The sequence below is a fragment of the Protomyctophum parallelum genome, assembly GCF_964188405.1.
Source record: "Protomyctophum parallelum genome assembly, chromosome: 3".
Lineage (NCBI taxonomy): Eukaryota > Metazoa > Chordata > Actinopteri > Myctophiformes > Myctophidae > Protomyctophum > Protomyctophum parallelum.
Window position 1 is genome coordinate 2,326,889 of NC_139698.1, and position 16,368 is coordinate 2,343,256.

A 16,368-nucleotide genomic window follows, 5' to 3' on the forward strand; every position below is an offset into this window, starting at 1 on the left:
GGCAACGTGGGACGTGACAGACTGCTGTTGTTATGACGCCTGTGTTTCCCTGTATTTCCTCCAGACATGGCAACGTGGGACGTGACAGACTGCTGTCGTGATGCCGCCTGTGTTTCCCTGTATTTCCTCCAGACATGGCAACGTGGGACGTGACAGAATGCTGTCGTGATGCCTGTGTTTCCCTGTATTTCCTCCAGACATGGCAACGTGGGACGTGACAGACTGCTGTTGTTATGATGCCTGTGTTTCCCTGTATTTCCTCCAGACATGGCAACGTGGGACGTGACAGAATGCTGTCGTTATGACGCCTGTGTTTCCCTGTATTTCCTCCAGACATGGCAACGTGCGACGTGACAGAATGCTGTCGTTATGACGCCTGTGTTTCCCTGTATTTCCTCCAGACATGGCAACGTGGGACGTGACAGAATGCTGTCGTGATGCCTGTGTTTCCCTGTATTTCCTCCAGACATGGCAACGTGGGACGTGACAGACTGCTGTTGTTATGATGCCTGTGTTTCCCTGTATTTCCTCCAGACATGGCAACGTGGGACGTGACAGAATGCTGTCGTTATGACGCCTGTGTTTCCCTGTATTTCCTCCAGACATGGCAACGTGCGACGTGACAGAATGCTGTCGTTATGACGCCTGTGTTTCCCTGTATTTCCTCCAGACATGGCAACGTGGGACGTGACAGACTGCTGTCGTTATGACTGTGTTTCCCTGTATTTCCTCCAGACATGGCAACGTGGGACGTGACAGACTGCTGTCGTAATGCCTGTGTTTCCCTGTATTTCCTCCAGACATGGCAACGTGGGACGTGACAGACTGCTGTCGTGACGCCTGTGTTTCCCTGTATTTCCTCCAGACATGGCAACGTGGGACGTGACAGACTGCTGTCGTGACGCCTGTGTTTCCCTGTATTTCCTCCAGACATGGCAACGTGGGACGTGACAGAATGCTGTTGTTATGACGCCTGTGTTTCCCTGTATTTCCTCCAGACATGGCAACGTGGGACGTGACAGAATGCTGTTGTTATGACGCCTGTGTTTCCCTGTATTTCCTCCAGACATGGCAACGTGGGACGTGACAGACTGCTGTTGTTATGACGCCTGTGTTTCCCTGTATTTCCTCCAGACATGGCAACGTGGGACGTGACAGACTGCTGTCGTTATGACGCCTGTGTTTCCCTGTATTTCCTCCAGACATGGCAACGTGGGACGTGACAGACTGCTGTCGTGATGCCTGTGTTTCCCTGTATTTCCTCCAGACATGGCAACGTGGGACGTGACAGACTGCTGTTGTTATGACGCCTGTGTTTCCCTGTATTTCCTCCAGACATGGCAACGTGGGACGTGACAGAATGCTGTCGTTATGCCTGTGTTTCCCTGTATTTCCTCCAGACATGGCAACGTGGGACGTGACAGACTGCTGTTGTTATGACGCCTGTGTTTCCCTGTATTTCCTCCAGACATGGCAACGTGGGACGTGACAGACTGCTGTTGTTATGACGCCTGTGTTTCCCTGTATTTCCTCCAGACATGGCAACGTGGGACGTGACAGAATGCTGTCGTGATGCCTGTGTTTCCCTGTATTTCCTCCAGACATGGCAACGTGGGACGTGACAGACTGCTGTCGTTATGACGCCTGTGTTTCCCTGTATTTCCTCCAGACATGGCAACGTGGGACGTGACAGACTGCTGTTGTTATGACGCCTGTGTTTCCCTGTATTTCCTCCAGACATGGCAACGTGGGACGTGACAGAATGCTGTTGTTATGACGCCTGTGTTTCCCTGTATTTCCTCCAGACGTGGCAACGTGGGACGTGACAGAATGCTGTCGTGACGCCTGTTTTTCCCTGTATTTCCTCCAGACATGGCAACGTGGGACGTGACAGACTGCTGTGTTTCCCTGTATTTCCTCCAGACATGGCAACGTGGGACGTGACAGACTGCTGTCGTTATGACTGTGTTTCCCTGTATTTCCTCCAGACATGGCAACGTGGGACGTGACAGACTGCTGTCGTGATGCCTGTGTCTCCCTGTATTTCCTCCAGACATGGCAACGTGGGACGTGACAGACTGCTGTCGTGATGCCTGTGTTTCCCTGTGGGGATCAATAACGCTCTGTGTTATCTTATCTCCTGCCCTGAGCGTGCGTGCGCTCGTGCGTGCGTGCGTGCGTGCATGCTGGATCAGTGCGTCTGTGTGTCTGCGTGCAGAATGCTGAGCTCAGGGTAGCGAGTGAAGCAGAGAGGGGTCGTTGGTTGGCGTGGACAGACGTCCAGTCCACTCTGGGGTCAAGTCCAAGGTAATGCCGGTCAATGAGTAACAACACAGACCCTTATGTAACGGCTGGACTGTGACGCCTGATTATACTGACTCTATGCACGTTGTTACTGAATTACATCAACTTAACATCTTATGTGACGTGACCAACATAACATTACACCTTATGTGAGGCGACCAACATAACATTTTGTGTAAAATACTTTATTGCTTAAAGGGAAACTCACTAAAAACGCTGGGACAACGCTCCACACGTCCCAAACTCTTCTCCCTTCTGGCTCCAAAACTGTGGAATGCACTTCCCATTGCAGTCAGAACTGCAGCATCACTCCCAATCTTCCGCCGTAGCCTGAAAACCCACCTTTTCAGACTCCATCATGGCCCATAGCACTTACCCTAACCCCTTAGATAGCATTTCTGTAGACTTAGATAGCATTTGATACAGATTTATAGCATGTTATGTAGACAGCACTATAATTGTATTGTATATAGTCATAGCACGCCATAGTACATATGTATAGCATAGTAGTAAATATGTATAGTATATATGTATAGTGTATGTATAGTTTCATTATATAGATATTCCACTGTTATTTTCTTAGCTTACGCATGTTTCATGATAAATGTTTTTATGTGATGTATTCCCATGCTTTTGTTCTTGCTTAATGTAAGTCGCTCTGGATTAAGAGCGTCTGGATATGCGGATATGCTTGATTCCTCCACGACCGACCAGCTTCACCAGACGAGGTCACTCCACTGTCTGTTCAAACATGTACACACACACACACACACGTCACACACACACAATTCACACACACACACACACACACACACACACACATGTCACACACGCACACACACACACACACACACACGCCTGCGTGCACACGCTCGACAAACAAGGTGAGATGGTTGTGCACACAAACTGTCAGACGCAGATATGCAATACAATATGCAAACAGGCACGATGCAAACACGTGCATAATATACTGTATGCACACACACACACACACACACACACACACACACACACACACACACACACACACACACACACACACACACACACACAATGCTTCCTTCTATGCACGACGGGGGAGGACGTATATTGCGTGGAAGGAACACGTTATTCCGACCAGTTCCTTTCCCCTCCATCAGGCGCCCTGGCTGGCCAGGGGGAGGCAGTATAGAGACCAGTTCCTTCCCCCTCCATCAGGCGCCCCGGCTGGCCAGGGGGAGGCAGTATAGAGACCAGTTCCTTTCCCCTCCATCAGGCGCCCCGGCTGGCCAGGGGGAGGCAGTATAGAGACCAGTTCCTTTCCCCTCCATCAGGCGCCCCGGCTGGCCAGGGGGAGGCAGTTTAGAGACCAGTTCCTTTCCCCTCCATCAGGCGCCCCGGCTGGCCAGAGGGAGGCAGTATAGAGACCAGTTCCTTTCCCCTCCATCAGGCGCCCCGGCTGGCCAGGGGGAGGCAGTATAGAGACCAGTTCCTTTCCCCTCCATCAGGCGCCCCGGCTGGCCAGGGGGAGGCAGTATAGAGACCAGTTCCTTTCCCCTCCATCAGGCGCCCCGGCTGGCCAGGGGGAGGCAGTATAGAGACCAGTTCCTTTCCCCTCCATCAGGCGCCCCGGCTGGCCAGGGGGAGGCAGTATAGAGACCAGTTCCTTTCCCCTCCATCAGGCGCCCCGGCTGGCCAGGGGGAGGCAGTATAGAGACCAGTTCCTTTCCCCTCCATCAGGCGCCCCGGCTGGCCAGGGGGAGGCAGTATAGAGACCAGTTCCTTTCCCCTCCATCAGGCGCCCCGGCTGGCCATGGGGAGGCAGTATAGAGACCAGTTCCTTTCCCCTCCATCAGGCGCCCCGGCTGGCAAGGGGGAGGCAGTATAGAGACCAGTTCCTTTCCCCTCCATCAGGCGCCCTGGCTGGCCAGGGGGAGGCAGTATAGAGAACAGTTCCTTTCCCCTCCATCAGGCCCCCCGGCTGGCCAGGGGGAGGCAGTATAGAGACCAGTTCCTTTCCCCTCCATCAGGCGCCCCGGCTGGCCAGGGGGAGGCAGTATAGAGACCAGTTCCTTTCCCCTCCATCAGGCGCCCCGGCTGGCCAGGGGGAGGCAGTATAGAGACCAGTTCCTTAACCCTCCATCAGGCGCCTCGGCTGGCCAGGGGGAGGCAGTATAGAGACCAGTTCCTTTCCCCTCCATCAGGCGCCCCGGCTGGCCAGGGGGAGGCAGTTTAGAGACCAGTTCCTTTCCCCTCCATCAGGCGCCCCGGCTGGCCAGGGGGAGGCAGTATAGAGACCAGTTCCTTTCCCCTCCATCAGGCGCCCCGGCTGGCCAGGGGGAGGCAGTATAGAGACCAGTTCCTTTCCCCTCCATCAGGCGCCCCGGCTGGCCATGGGGAGGCAGTATAGAGACCAGTTCCTTTCCCCTCCATCAGGTGCCCCGGCTGGCCAGGGGGAGGCAGTATAGAGAACAGTTCCTTTCCCCTCCATCAGGCCCCCCGGCTGGCCAGGGGGAGGCAGTATAGAGACCAGTTCCTTTCCCCTCCATCAGGCGCCCCGGCTGGCCAGGGGGAGGCAGTATAGAGACCAGTTCCTTTCCCCTCCATCAGGCGCCCCGGCTGGCCAGGGGGAGGCAGTATAGAGACCAGTTCCTTTCCCCTCCATCAGGCGCCCCGGCTGGCCAGGGGGAGGCAGTATAGAGACCAGTTCCTTTCCCCTCCATCAGGCGCCCCGGCTGGCCAGGGGGAGTCAGTATAGAGACCAGTTCCTTTCCCCTCCATCAGGCGCCCCGGCTGGCCAGGGGGAGGCAGTATAGAGACCAGTTCCTTTCCCCTCCATCAGGCGCCCCGGCTGGCCAGGGGGAGTCAGTATAGAGACCAGTTCCTTTCCCCTCCATCAGGCGCCCCGGCTGATTTTCGATTTCTCGCTTCTCGATTCTCGATTTCTCGATTTCTCGATTCTCGATTCTCGATTCTCGATTCTCGATTCCTCGATTTCTCGATTATCGATTATCGATTATCGATTCCTCGATTCCTCGATTCCTCGATTATCGATTTATCGAGTATCGATTTATCGAGTATCAAATTATCGATTATCGATTATCGATTATCGATTATCGATTATCGATTCATCGATTCATCGATTCCTCGATTTTTCTTTTGCCTGTCTTTTGCCTGTCTTTTGCCCTTCTTTTGCCTGTCTTTTGCCTGTCTTTTGCCCTTCTTTTGCCTGTCTTTTGCCCTTCTTTTGCCCCTTCTTTTGCCTGTCTTTTGCCCTTCTTTTGCCCCTTCTTTTGCCTGTCTTTTGCCTGTCTTTTGCCCATCTTTTGCCTGTCTTTTGCCCCTTCTTTTGCCCTTCATTTGCCTGTCTTTTGCCCGTCTTTTGCCCTTCTTTTGCCCTTCTTTTGCCCCTTCTTTTGCCCCTTCTTTTGCCTGTCTTTTGCCTGTCTTTTGCCCTTCTTTTGCCTGTCTTTTGCCCTTCTTTTGCCTGTCTTTTGCCCCTTCTTTTGCCTGTCTTTTCCCTGCATTTTGCCCTTCTTTTGCCTGTCTTTTGCCCCTTCTTTTGCCTGTCTTTTGCCCCTTCTTTTGCCTGTCTTTTGCCCTTCTTTTGCCCTTCTTTTGCCTGTCTTTTGCCCCTTCTTTTGCCTGTCTTTTGCCCCTTCTTTTGCCCCTTCTTTTGCCCTTCTTTTGCCCTTCTTTTGCCCCTTCTTTTGCACCTTCTTTTGCCCTTCTTTTGCCCGTCTTTTGCCCTTCTTTTGCCTGTCTTTTGCCCGTCTTTTGCCCCTTCTTTTGCCCTTTTTTTGCCTGTCTTTTGCCCCTTCTTTTGCCCTTCTTTTGCCCGTCTTTTGCCCTTCTTTTGCCCTTCTTTTGCCCTTCTTTTGCCCTTCTTTTGCCCTTCTTTTGCCCCTTCTTTTGCCTGTCTTTGGCCCCTTCTTTTGCCTGTCTTTTGCCCCTTCTTTTGCCTGTCTTTTGCCCCTTCTTTTGCCTGTCTTTTGCCTGTCTTTTGCCCTTATTTTGCTCCTTCTTTTGCCTGTCTTTTGCCTGTCTTTTGCCTGTCTTTTGCCTGTCTTTTGCCTGTCTTTTGCCTGTCTTTTGCCTGTCTTTTGCCTGTCTTTTGCCTGTCTTTTGCCTGTCTTTTGCCCTTCTTTTGCCCCTTCTTTTGCCTGTCTTTTGCCCTTCTTTTGCCTGTCTTTTGCCCTTCTTTTGCCCCTTCTTTTGCTCCTTCTTTTGCCTGTCTTTTGCCCCTTCTTTTGCCCCTTCTTTTGCTCCTTCTTTTGCCTGTCTTTTGCCCCTTCTTTTGCCTGTCTTTTGCCCCTTATTTTGCCTGTCTTTTGCCCTTCTTTTGCCCCTTCTTTTGCCCTTCTTTTGCCCTTCTTTTGCCCTTCTTTTGTCTGTCTTTTGCCCCTTCTTTTGCCCCTTCTTTTTCCCTTCTTTTGCCCTTATTTTGCCTGTCTTTTGCCCCTTCTTTTGCCCCTTCTTTTGCCCTTCTTTTGCCTGTCTTTTGCCCTTATTTTGCCCCTCTTTTGCCTGTCTTTTGCCCTTCTTTTGCCCCTTCTTTTGCCCTTCTTTTGCACCTTCTTTTGCCCTTCTTTTGTCTGTCTTTTGCCCGTCTTTTGCCCCTTCTTTTGCCCTTCTTTTGCCCGTCTTTTGCCCTTCTTTTGCCCTTGTTTTGCCCTTCTTTTGCCCCTTCTTTTGCCCTTCTTTTGCCCGTCTTTTGCCCTTCTTTTGCCCTTCTTTTGCCCTTCTTTTGCCCCTTCTTTTGCCTGTCTTTTGCCCCTTCTTTTGCCTGTCTTTTGCCCCTTCTTTTGCCTGTCTTTTGCCCCTTCTTTTGCCTGTCTTTTGCCTGTCTTTTGCCCTTATTTTGCTCCTTCTTTTGCCTGTCTTTTGCCTGTCTTTTGCCTGTCTTTTGCCTGTCTTTTGCCTGTCTTTTGCCTGTCTTTTGCCCTTCTTTTGCCCCTTCTTTTGCCTGTCTTTTGCCCTTCTTTTGCCTGTCTTTTGCCCTTCTTTTGCCCCTTCTTTTGCTCCTTCTTTTGCCTGTCTTTTGCCCCTTCTTTTGCCTGTCTTTTGCCCCTTCTTTTGCCTGTCTTTTGCCCTTCTTTTGCCCTTCTTTTGCCTGTCTTTTGCCTGTCTTTTGCCCCTTCTTTTGCCTGTCTTTTGCCCCTTCTTTTGCCTGTCTTTTGCCCTTCTTTTGCCCCTTCTTTTGCCCCTTCTTTTGCCCTTCTTTTGCCCTTCTTTTGCCCTTCTTTTGCCCTTCTTTTGCCTGTCTTTTGCCCTTCTTTTGCCCCTTCTTTTGCCCTTCTTTTGCCCTTATTTTGCCTGTCTTTTGCCCCTTCTTTTGCCCCTTCTTTTGCCCTTCTTTTGCCTGTCTTTTGCCCTTCTTTTGCCCCTCTTTTGCCTGTCTTTTGCCCTTCTTTTGCCCCTTCTTTTGCCCTTCTTTTGCACCTTCTTTTGCCCTTCTTTTGTCTGTCTTTTGCCCGTCTTTTGCCCCTTCTTTTGCCCTTTTTTTGCCTGTCTTTTGCCCCTTCTTTTGCCCTTCTTTTGCCCGTCTTTTGCCCTTCTTTTGCCCTTGTTTTGCCCTTCTTTTGCCCCTTCTTTTGCCTGTCTTTTGCCCCTTCTTTTGCCTGTCTTTTGCCCTTCTTTTGCCCTTCTTTTGCCCTTCTTTGCCCCTTCTTTTGCCTGTCTTTTGCCCGTCTTTTGCCCTTCTTTTGCCCCTTCTTTTGCCTGTCTTTTCCCTGTCTTTTGCCTGTCTTTTGCCTGTCTTTTGCCCTTCTTTTGCCCCTTCTTTTGCCCCTTCTTTTGCCCCTTCTTTTGCCCCTTCTTTGCCTGTCTTTTGCCCTTCTTTTGCCCCTTCTTTTGCCTGTCTTTTGCCCCGTCTTTTGCCCTTCTTTTGCCCTTCTTTTGCCCTTCTTTTGCCCTTCTTTTGCCCCTTCTTTTGCCTGTCTTTGGCCCCTTCTTTTGCCTGTCTTTTGCCCGTTCTTTTGCCTGTCTTTTGCCCCTTCTTTTGCCTGTCTTTTGCCCTTCTTTTGCCTGTCTTTTGCCCTTCTTTTGCTCCTTCTTTTGCCTGTCTTTTGCCTGTCTTTTGCCTGTCTTTTGCCTGTCTTTTGCCTGTCTTTTGCCCTTCTTTTGCCCCTTCTTTTGCCTGTCTTTTGCCCTTCTTTTGCCTGTCTTTTGCCCTTCTTTTGCCCCTTCTTTTGCTCCTTCTTTTGCCTGTCTTTTTCCCCTTCTTTTGCCTGTCTTTTGCCCCTTCTTTTGCCTGTCTTTTGCCCTTATTTTGCCCCTTCTTTTGCCCTTCTTTTGCCCTTCTTTTGCCCTTCTTTTGCCTGTCTTTTGCCCCTTCTTTTGCCCCTTATTTTGCCCTTCTTTTGCCTGTCTTTTGCCCTTCTTTTGCCCCTTCTTTTGCCTTCTTTTGCACCTTCTTTTGCCCTTCTTTTGCCTGTCTTTTGCCCGTCTTTTGCCCTTCTTTTGCCCCTTCTTTTGCCTGTCTTTTGTCTGTCTTTTGCCTGTCTTTTGCCCTTCTTTTGCCCCTTCTTTTGCCTGTCTTTTGCCCTTCTTTTGCCTGTCTTTTGCCCCTTCTTTTGCCCTTCTTTTTCCCGTCTTTTGCCCCTTCTTTTGCCCTTCTTTTGCCTGTCTTTTGCCCCTTATTTTGCCCCTTCTTTTGCCCTTCTTTTGCCCTTCTTTTGCCCTTCTTTTGCCCCTTCTTTTGCACCTTCTTTTGCCCTTCTTTTGCCCGTCTTTTGCCCTTCTTTTGCCTGTCTTTTGCCCCTTCTTTTGCCTGTCTTTTGCCCCTTCTTTTGCCTGTCTTTTGCCCTTCTTTTGCCCTTCTTTTGCCTGTCTTTTGCCTGTCTTTTGCCCCTTCTTTTGCCTGTCTTTTGCCCCTTCTTTTGCCTGTCTTTTGCCCTTCTTTTGCCCCTTCTTTTGCCCCTTCTTTTGCCCTTCTTTTGCCCTTCTTTTGCCCTTCTTTTGCCTGTCTTTTGCCTGTCTTTTGCCCCTTCTTTTGCCCCTTCTTTTGCCCTTCTTTTGCCTGTCTTTTGCCCTTCTTTTGCCCCTTCTTTTGCCCTTCTTTTGCACCTTCTTTTGCCCTTCTTTTGTCTGTCTTTTGCCCGTCTTTTGCCCCTTCTTTTGCCCTTTTTTTGCCTGTCTTTTGCCCCTTCTTTTACCCTTCTTTTGCCCGTCTTTTGCCCTTGTTTTGCCCTTGTTTTACCCTTCTTTTGCCCCTTCTTTTGCCTGTCTTTTGCCCCTTCTTTTGCCCGTCTTTTGCCCTTCTTTTGCCCCTTCTTTTGCCTGTCTTTTGCCTGTCTTTTGCCTGTCTTTTGCCCTTCATTTGCCCCTTCTTTTGCCTGTCTTTTGCCCCTTCTTTTGCCCCTTCTTTTGCCTGTCTTTTGCCTGTATTTTGCCCTTCTTTTGCCTGTCTTTTGCCCCTTCTTTTGCCTGTCTTTTGCCCCTTCTTTTGCCTGTCTTTTGCCCTTCTTTTGCCCTTCTTTTGCCTGTCTTTTGCCCCTTCTTTTGCCTGTCTTTTGCCCCTTCTTTTGCCCCTTCTTTTGCCCTTCTTTTGCCCTTCTTTTGCCCCTTCTTTTGCACCTTCTTTTGCCCTTCTTTTGCCCGTCTTTTGCCCTTCTTTTGCCTGTCTTTTGCCCGTCTTTTGCCCCTTCTTTTGCCCTTTTTTTGCCTGTCTTTTGCCCCTTCTTTTGCCCTTCTTTTGCCCGTCTTTTGCCCTTCTTTTGGCCTTCTTTTGCCCTTCTTTTGCCCTTCTTTTGCCCTTCTTTTGCCCCTTATTTTGCCTGTCTTTGGCCCCTTCTTTTGCCTGTCTTTTGCCCCTTCTTTTGCCTGTCTTTTGCCCCTTCTTTTGCCTGTCTTTTGCCTGTCTTTTGCCCTTATTTTGCTCCTTCTTTTGCCTGTCTTTTGCCTGTCTTTTGCCTGTCTTTTGCCTGTCTTTTGCCTGTCTTTTGCCCTTCTTTTGCCCCTTCTTTTGCCTGTCTTTTGCCCTTCTTTTGCCTGTCTTTTGCCCTTCTTTTGCCCCTTCTTTTGCTCCTTCTTTTGCCTGTCTTTTGCCCCTTCTTTTGCCTGTCTTTTGCCCCTTATTTTGCCTGTCTTTTGCCCTTCTTTTGCCCCTTCTTTTGCCCTTCTTTTGCCTTCTTTTGCCCTTCTTTTGCCTGTCTTTTGCCCCTTCTTTTGCCCCTTCTTTTGCCCTTCTTTTGCCCTTATTTTGCCTGTCTTTTGCCCCTTCTTTTGCCCCTTCTTTTGCCCTTCTTTTGCCTGTCTTTTGCCCTTCTTTTGCCCCTCTTTTGCCTGTCTTTTGCCCTTCTTTTGCCCCTTCTTTTGCCCTTCTTTTGCCCTTCTTTTGTCTGTCTTTTGCCCGTCTTTTGCCCGTCTTTTGCCCCTTCTTTTGCCCTTTTTTTGCCTGTCTTTTGCCCCTTCTTTTGCCCTTCTTTTGCCCGTCTTTTGCCCTTCTTTTGCCCTTGTTTTGCCCTTCTTTTGCCCCTTCTTTTGCCTGTCTTTTGCCCCTTCTTTTGCCTGTCTTTTGCCCCTTCTTTTGCCTGTCTTTTGCCCGTCTTTTGCCCTTCTTTTGCCCCTTCTTTTGCCTGTCTTTTCCCTGTCTTTTGCCTGTCTTTTGCCTGTCTTTTGCCTGTCTTTTGCCCTTCTTTTGCCCCTTCTTTTGCCCCTTCTTTTGCCCCTTCTTTTGCCCCTTCTTTTGCCTGTCTTTTGCCCTTCTTTTGCCCCTTCTTTTGCCTGTCTTTTGCCCCGTCTTTTGCCCTTCTTTTGCCCTTCTTTTGCCCTTCTTTTGCCCTTCTTTTGCCCTTCTTTTGCCCTTCTTTTGCCTGTCTTTGGCCCCTTCTTTTGCCTGTCTTTTGCCCGTTCTTTTGCCTGTCTTTTGCCCCTTCTTTTGCCTGTCTTTTGCCCTTCTTTTGCCTGTCTTTTGCCCTTCTTTTGCTCCTTCTTTTGCCTGTCTTTTGCCTGTCTTTTGCCTGTCTTTTGCCTGTCTTTTGCCTGTCTTTTGCCCGTCTTTTGCCCTTCTTTTGCCTGTCTTTTGCCCCTTCTTTTGCCTGTCTTTTGCCCCTTCTTTTGCCTGTCTTTTGCCCTTCTTTTGCCCTTCTTTTGCCTGTCTTTTGCCCCTTCTTTTGCCTGTCTTTTGCCCTTCTTTTGCCCCTTCTTTTGCCCTTCTTTTGCCCTTCTTTTGCCCTTCTTTTGCCTGTCTTTTGCTGTCTTTTGCCCCTTCTTTTGCCCCTTCTTTTGCCCTTCTTTTGCCCTTCTTTTGCCTGTCTTTTGCCCTTCTTTTGCCCCTTCTTTTGCCCTTCTTTTGCACCTTCTTTTGCCCTTCTTTTGTCTGTCTTTTGCCCGTCTTTTGCCCCTTCTTTTGCCCTTTTTTTGCCTGTCTTTTGCCCCTTCTTTTGCCCTTCTTTTGCCCGTCTTTTGCCCTTGTTTTGCCCTTGTTTTACCCTTCTTTTGCCCCTTCTTTTGCCTGTCTTTTGCCCCTTCTTTTGCCCGTCTTTTGCCCTTCTTTTGCCCCTTCTTTTGCCTGTCTTTTGCCTGTCTTTTGCCTGTCTTTTGCCCTTCTTTTGCCCCTTCTTTTGCCTGTCTTTTGCCCCTTCTTTTGCCCCTTCTTTTGCCTGTCTTTTGCCCTTCTTTTGCCCCTTCTTTTGCCTGTCTTTTGCCCTTCTTTTGCCCCTTCTTTTGCCCTTCTTTTGCCTGTCTTTTGCCCTTCTTTTGCCCCTTCTTTTGCCCTTCTTTTGCCCTTCTTTTGCCCCTTCTTTTGCCTGTCTTTTGCCCCTTCTTTTGCCTGTCTTTTGCCCCTTCTTTTGCCTGTCTTTTGCCCGTCTTTTGCCCTTCTTTTGCCCCTTCTTTTGCCTGTCTTTTGTCTGTCTTTTGCCTGTCTTTTGCCCTTCTTTTGCCCCTTCTTTTGCCTGTCTTTTGCCCTTCTTTTGCCTGTCTTTTGCCCTTCTTTTGCCCTTCTTTTTCCCGTCTTTTGCCCCTTCTTTTGCCCTTCTTTTGCCTGTCTTTTGCCCCTTCTTTTGCCCCTTCTTTTGCCCTTCTTTTGCCCTTCTTTTGCCCTTCTTTTGCCCCTTCTTTTGCACCTTCTTTTGCCCGTCTTTTGCCTGTCTTTTGCCCGTCTTTTGCCCCTTCTTTTGCCCTTTTTTTGCCTGTCTTTTGCCCCTTCTTTTGCCCTTCTTTTGCCCGTCTTTTGCCCTTCTTTTGCCCTTCTTTTGCCCTTCTTTTGCCCTTCTTTTGCCCCTTCTTTTGCCTGTCTTTGGCCCTTCTTTTGCCTGTATTTTGCCCCTTCTTTTGCCTGTCTTTTGCCCCTTCTTTTGCCTGTCTTTTGCCCTTCTTTTGCCTGTCTTTTGCCCTTATTTTGCTCCTTCTTTTGCCTGTCTTTTGCCTGTCTTTTGCCTGTCTTTTGCCTGTCTTTTGCCTGTCTTTTGCCTGTCTTTTGCCCTTCTTTTGCCCCTTCTTTTGCCTGTCTTTTGCCCTTCTTTTGCCTGTCTTTTGCCCCTATTTTGCCTGTCTTTTGCCCGTCTTTTGCCCCTTCTTTTGCCCTTTTTTTGCCTGTCTTTTGCCCCTTCTTTTGCCCTTCTTTTGCCCGTCTTTTGCCCTTGTTTTGCCCTTGTTTTACCCTTCTTTTGCCCCTTCTTTTGCCTGTCTTTTGCCCCTTCTTTTGCCCGTCTTTTGCCCTTCTTTTGCCCCTTCTTTTGCCTGTCTTTTGCCTGTCTTTTGCCTGTCTTTTGCCCTTCTTTTGCCCCTTCTTTTGCCTGTCTTTTGCCCCTTCTTTTGCCCCTTCTTTTGCCTGTCTTTTGCCCTTCTTTTGCCCCTTCTTTTGCCTGTCTTTTGCCCTTCTTTTGCCCCTTCTTTTGCCCCTTCTTTTGCCTGTCTTTTGCCCTTCTTTTGCCCCTTCTTTTGCCCTTCTTTTGCCCTTCTTTTGCCCCTTCTTTTGCCTGTCTTTTGCCCCTTCTTTTGCCTGTCTTTTGCCCCTTCTTTTGCCTGTCTTTTGCCCGTCTTTTGCCCTTCTTTTGCCCCTTCTTTTGCCTGTCTTTTGTCTGTCTTTTGCCTGTCTTTTGCCCTTCTTTTGCCCCTTCTTTTGCCTGTCTTTTGCCCTTCTTTTGCCTGTCTTTTGCCCCTTCTTTTGCCCTTCTTTTTCCCGTCTTTTGCCCCTTCTTTTGCCCTTCTTTTGCCTGTCTTTTGCCCCTTCTTTTGCCCCTTCTTTTGCCCTTCTTTTGCCCTTCTTTTGCCCTTCTTTTGCCCCTTCTTTTGCACCTTCTTTTGCCCGTCTTTTGCCCTTCTTTTGCCTGTCTTTTGCCGTCTTTTGCCCCTTCTTTTGCCCTTTTTTTGCCTGTCTTTTGCCCCTTCTTTTGCCCTTCTTTTGCCCGTCTTTTGCCCTTCTTTTGCCCTTCTTTTGCCCTTCTTTTGCCCTTCTTTTGCCCCTTCTTTTGCCTGTCTTTTGCCCTTCTTTTGCCTGTCTTTTGCCCCTTCTTTTGCCTGTCTTTTGCCCTTCTTTTGCCTGTCTTTTGCCCTTATTTTGCTCCTTCTTTTGCCTGTCTTTTGCCTGTCTTTTGCCTGTCTTTTGCCTGTCTTTTGCCTGTCTTTTGCCTGTCTTTTGCCCTTCTTTTGCCCCTTCTTTTGCCTGTCTTTTGCCCTTCTTTTGCCTGTCTTTTGCCCCTATTTTGCCTGTCTTTTGCCCTTCTTTTGCCCCTTCTTTTGCCCTTCTTTTGCACCTTCTTTTGCCCTTCTTTTGTCTGTCTTTTGCCCGTCTTTTGCCCCTTCTTTTGCCCGTCTTTTGCCCTTCTTTTGCCCTTGTTTTGCCCTTGTTTTGCCCCTTCTTTTGCCTGTCTTTTGCCCCTTCTTTTGCCTGTCTTTTGCCCCTTCTTTTGCCTGTCTTTTGCCCCTTCTTTTGCCTGTCTTTTGCCCGTCTTTTGCCCTTCTTTTGCCCCTTCTTTTGCCTGTCTTTTGCCTGTCTTTTGCCTGTCTTTTGCCCTTCTTTTGCCCCTTCTTTTGCCTGTCTTTTGCCCTTCTTTTGCCTGTCTTTTGCCCTTCTTTTGCCCCTTCTTTTGCCCCTTCTTTTGCCCCTTCTTTTGCCTGTCTTTTGCCCTTCTTTTGCCCCTTTTTTTGCCTGTCTTTTGCCCCTTCTTTTGCCCTTCTTTTGCCCGTCTTTTGTCCTTCTTTTGCCCTTCTTTTGCCCTTCTTTTGCTCCTTATTTTGCCCTTCTTTTGCCTGTCTTTTGCCCGTCTTTTGCCCCTTCTTTTGCCTGTCTTTTGCCTGTCTTTTGCCCTTCTTTTGCCTGTCTTTTGCCCCTTCTTTTGCCCTTCATTTGCCTGTCTTTTGCCCGTCTTTTGCCCTTCTTTTGCCCTTCTTTTGCCCTTATTTTGCCTGTCTTTTGCCCTTCTTTTGCCCCTTCTTTTGCCTGTCTTTTGCCTGTCTTTTGCCCTTCTTTTGCCTGTCTTTTGCCCTTCTTTTGCCTGTCTTTTGCCCCTTCTTTTGCCCTTCTTTTGCCCGTCTTTTGCCCTTGTTTTGCCCTTGTTTTACCCTTCTTTTGCCCCTTCTTTTGCCTGTCTTTTGCCCCTTCTTTTGCCGTCTTTTGCCCTTCTTTTGCCCCTTCTTTTGCCTGTCTTTTGTCTGTCTTTTGCCTGTCTTTTGCCCTTCTTTTGCCCCTTCTTTTGCCTGTCTTTTGCCCCTTCTTTTGCCCTTCTTTTTCCCGTCTTTTGCCCCTTCTTTTGCCCTTCTTTTGCCTGTCTTTTGCCCCTTCTTTTGCCCCTTCTTTTGCCCTTCTTTTGCCTGTCTTTTGCCCTTCTTTTGCCCTTCTTTTGCCCTTCTTTTGCACCTTCTTTTGCCCTTCTTTTGTCTGTCTTTTGCCCGTCTTTTGCCCCTTCTTTTGCCCTTTTTTTGCCTGTCTTTTGCCCCTTCTTTTGCCCTTCTTTTGCCCGTCTTTTGCCCTTCTTTTGCCCTTGTTTTGCCCTTCTTTTGCCCCTTCTTTTGCCTGTCTTTTGCCCCTTCTTTTGCCCGTCTTTTGCCCTTCTTTTGCCCCTTCTTTTGCCTGTCTTTTGCCTGTCTTTTGCCTGTCTTTTGCCTGTCTTTTGCCCTTCTTTTGCCCCTTCTTTTGCCTGTCTTTTGCCTTCTTTTGCCTGTCTTTTTCCCTTCTTTTGCCCCTTCTTTTGCCCCTTCTTTTGCCCCTTCTTTTGCCTGTCTTTTGCCCGTCTTTTGCCCCTTCTTTTGCCCTTCTTTTGCCTGTCTTTTGCCCTTCTTTTGCCCCTTCTTTTGCCCCTTCTTTTGCCTGTCTTTTGCCCTTCTTTTGCCCCTTCTTTTGCCCTTCTTTTGCCCTTCTTTTGCCCTTCTTTTGCCCCTTCTTTTGCCTGTCTTTTGCCCCTTCTTTTGCCTGTCTTTTGCCCCTTCTTTTGCCTGTCTTTTGCCCCTTCTTTTGCCTGTCTTTTGCCAGTCTTTTGCCCTTCTTTTGCCCCTTCTTTTGCCAGTCTTTTGTCTGTCTTTTGCCTGTCTTTTGCCCTTCTTTTGCCCCTTCTTTTGCCTGTCTTTTGCCCTTCTTTTGCCTGTCTTTTGCCCTTCTTTTGCCCTTCTTTTTCCCGTCTTTTGCCCCTTCTTTTGCCCTTCTTTTGCCTGTCTTTTGCCCTTCTTTTGCCTGTCTTTTGCCCTTCTTTTGCTCCTTCTTTTGCCTGTCTTTTGCCTGTCTTTTGCCTGTCTTTTGCCTGTCTTTTGCCTGTCTTTTGCCCTTCTTTTGCCCCTTCTTTTGCCTGTCTTTTGCCCTTCTTTTGCCTGTCTTTTGCCCTTCTTTTGCCCCTTCTTTTGCTCCTTCTTTTGCCTGTCTTTTTCCCTTCTTTTGCCTGTCTTTTGCCCCTTCTTTTGCCTGTCTTTTGCCCTTATTTTGCCCCTTCTTTTGCCCTTCTTTTGCCCTTCTTTTGCCCTTCTTTTGCCTGTCTTTTGCCCCTTCTTTTGCCCCTTATTTTGCCCTTCTTTTGCCTGTCTTTTGCCCTTCTTTTGCCCCTTCTTTTGCCCTTCTTTTGCACCTTCTTTTGCCCTTCTTTTGCCTGTCTTTTGCCCGTCTTTTGCCCTTCTTTTGCCCCTTCTTTTGCCTGTCTTTTGTCTGTCTTT

At 49.0% G+C, this 16,368-nt stretch overlaps 1 protein-coding gene across 1 annotated transcript in view; it reads right to left on the reverse strand.

Annotated features, from left to right (window-relative positions):
• Positions 1-1,957: 1,957 nt before the first annotated feature.
• LOC310856063 (glycine--tRNA ligase-like) overlaps positions 1,958-16,368 on the reverse strand; it is a gene marked incomplete at both ends in the record, with an annotated part of 24,596 nt that continues 10,185 nt past the window's right edge. Inside the window, one exon of the mRNA XM_083761280.1 lies at positions 1,958-2,103. Coding sequence (XP_083617406.1) covers positions 1,958-2,103 — 146 coding nt within the window. The remainder of the gene's footprint in view (positions 2,104-16,368) is intronic.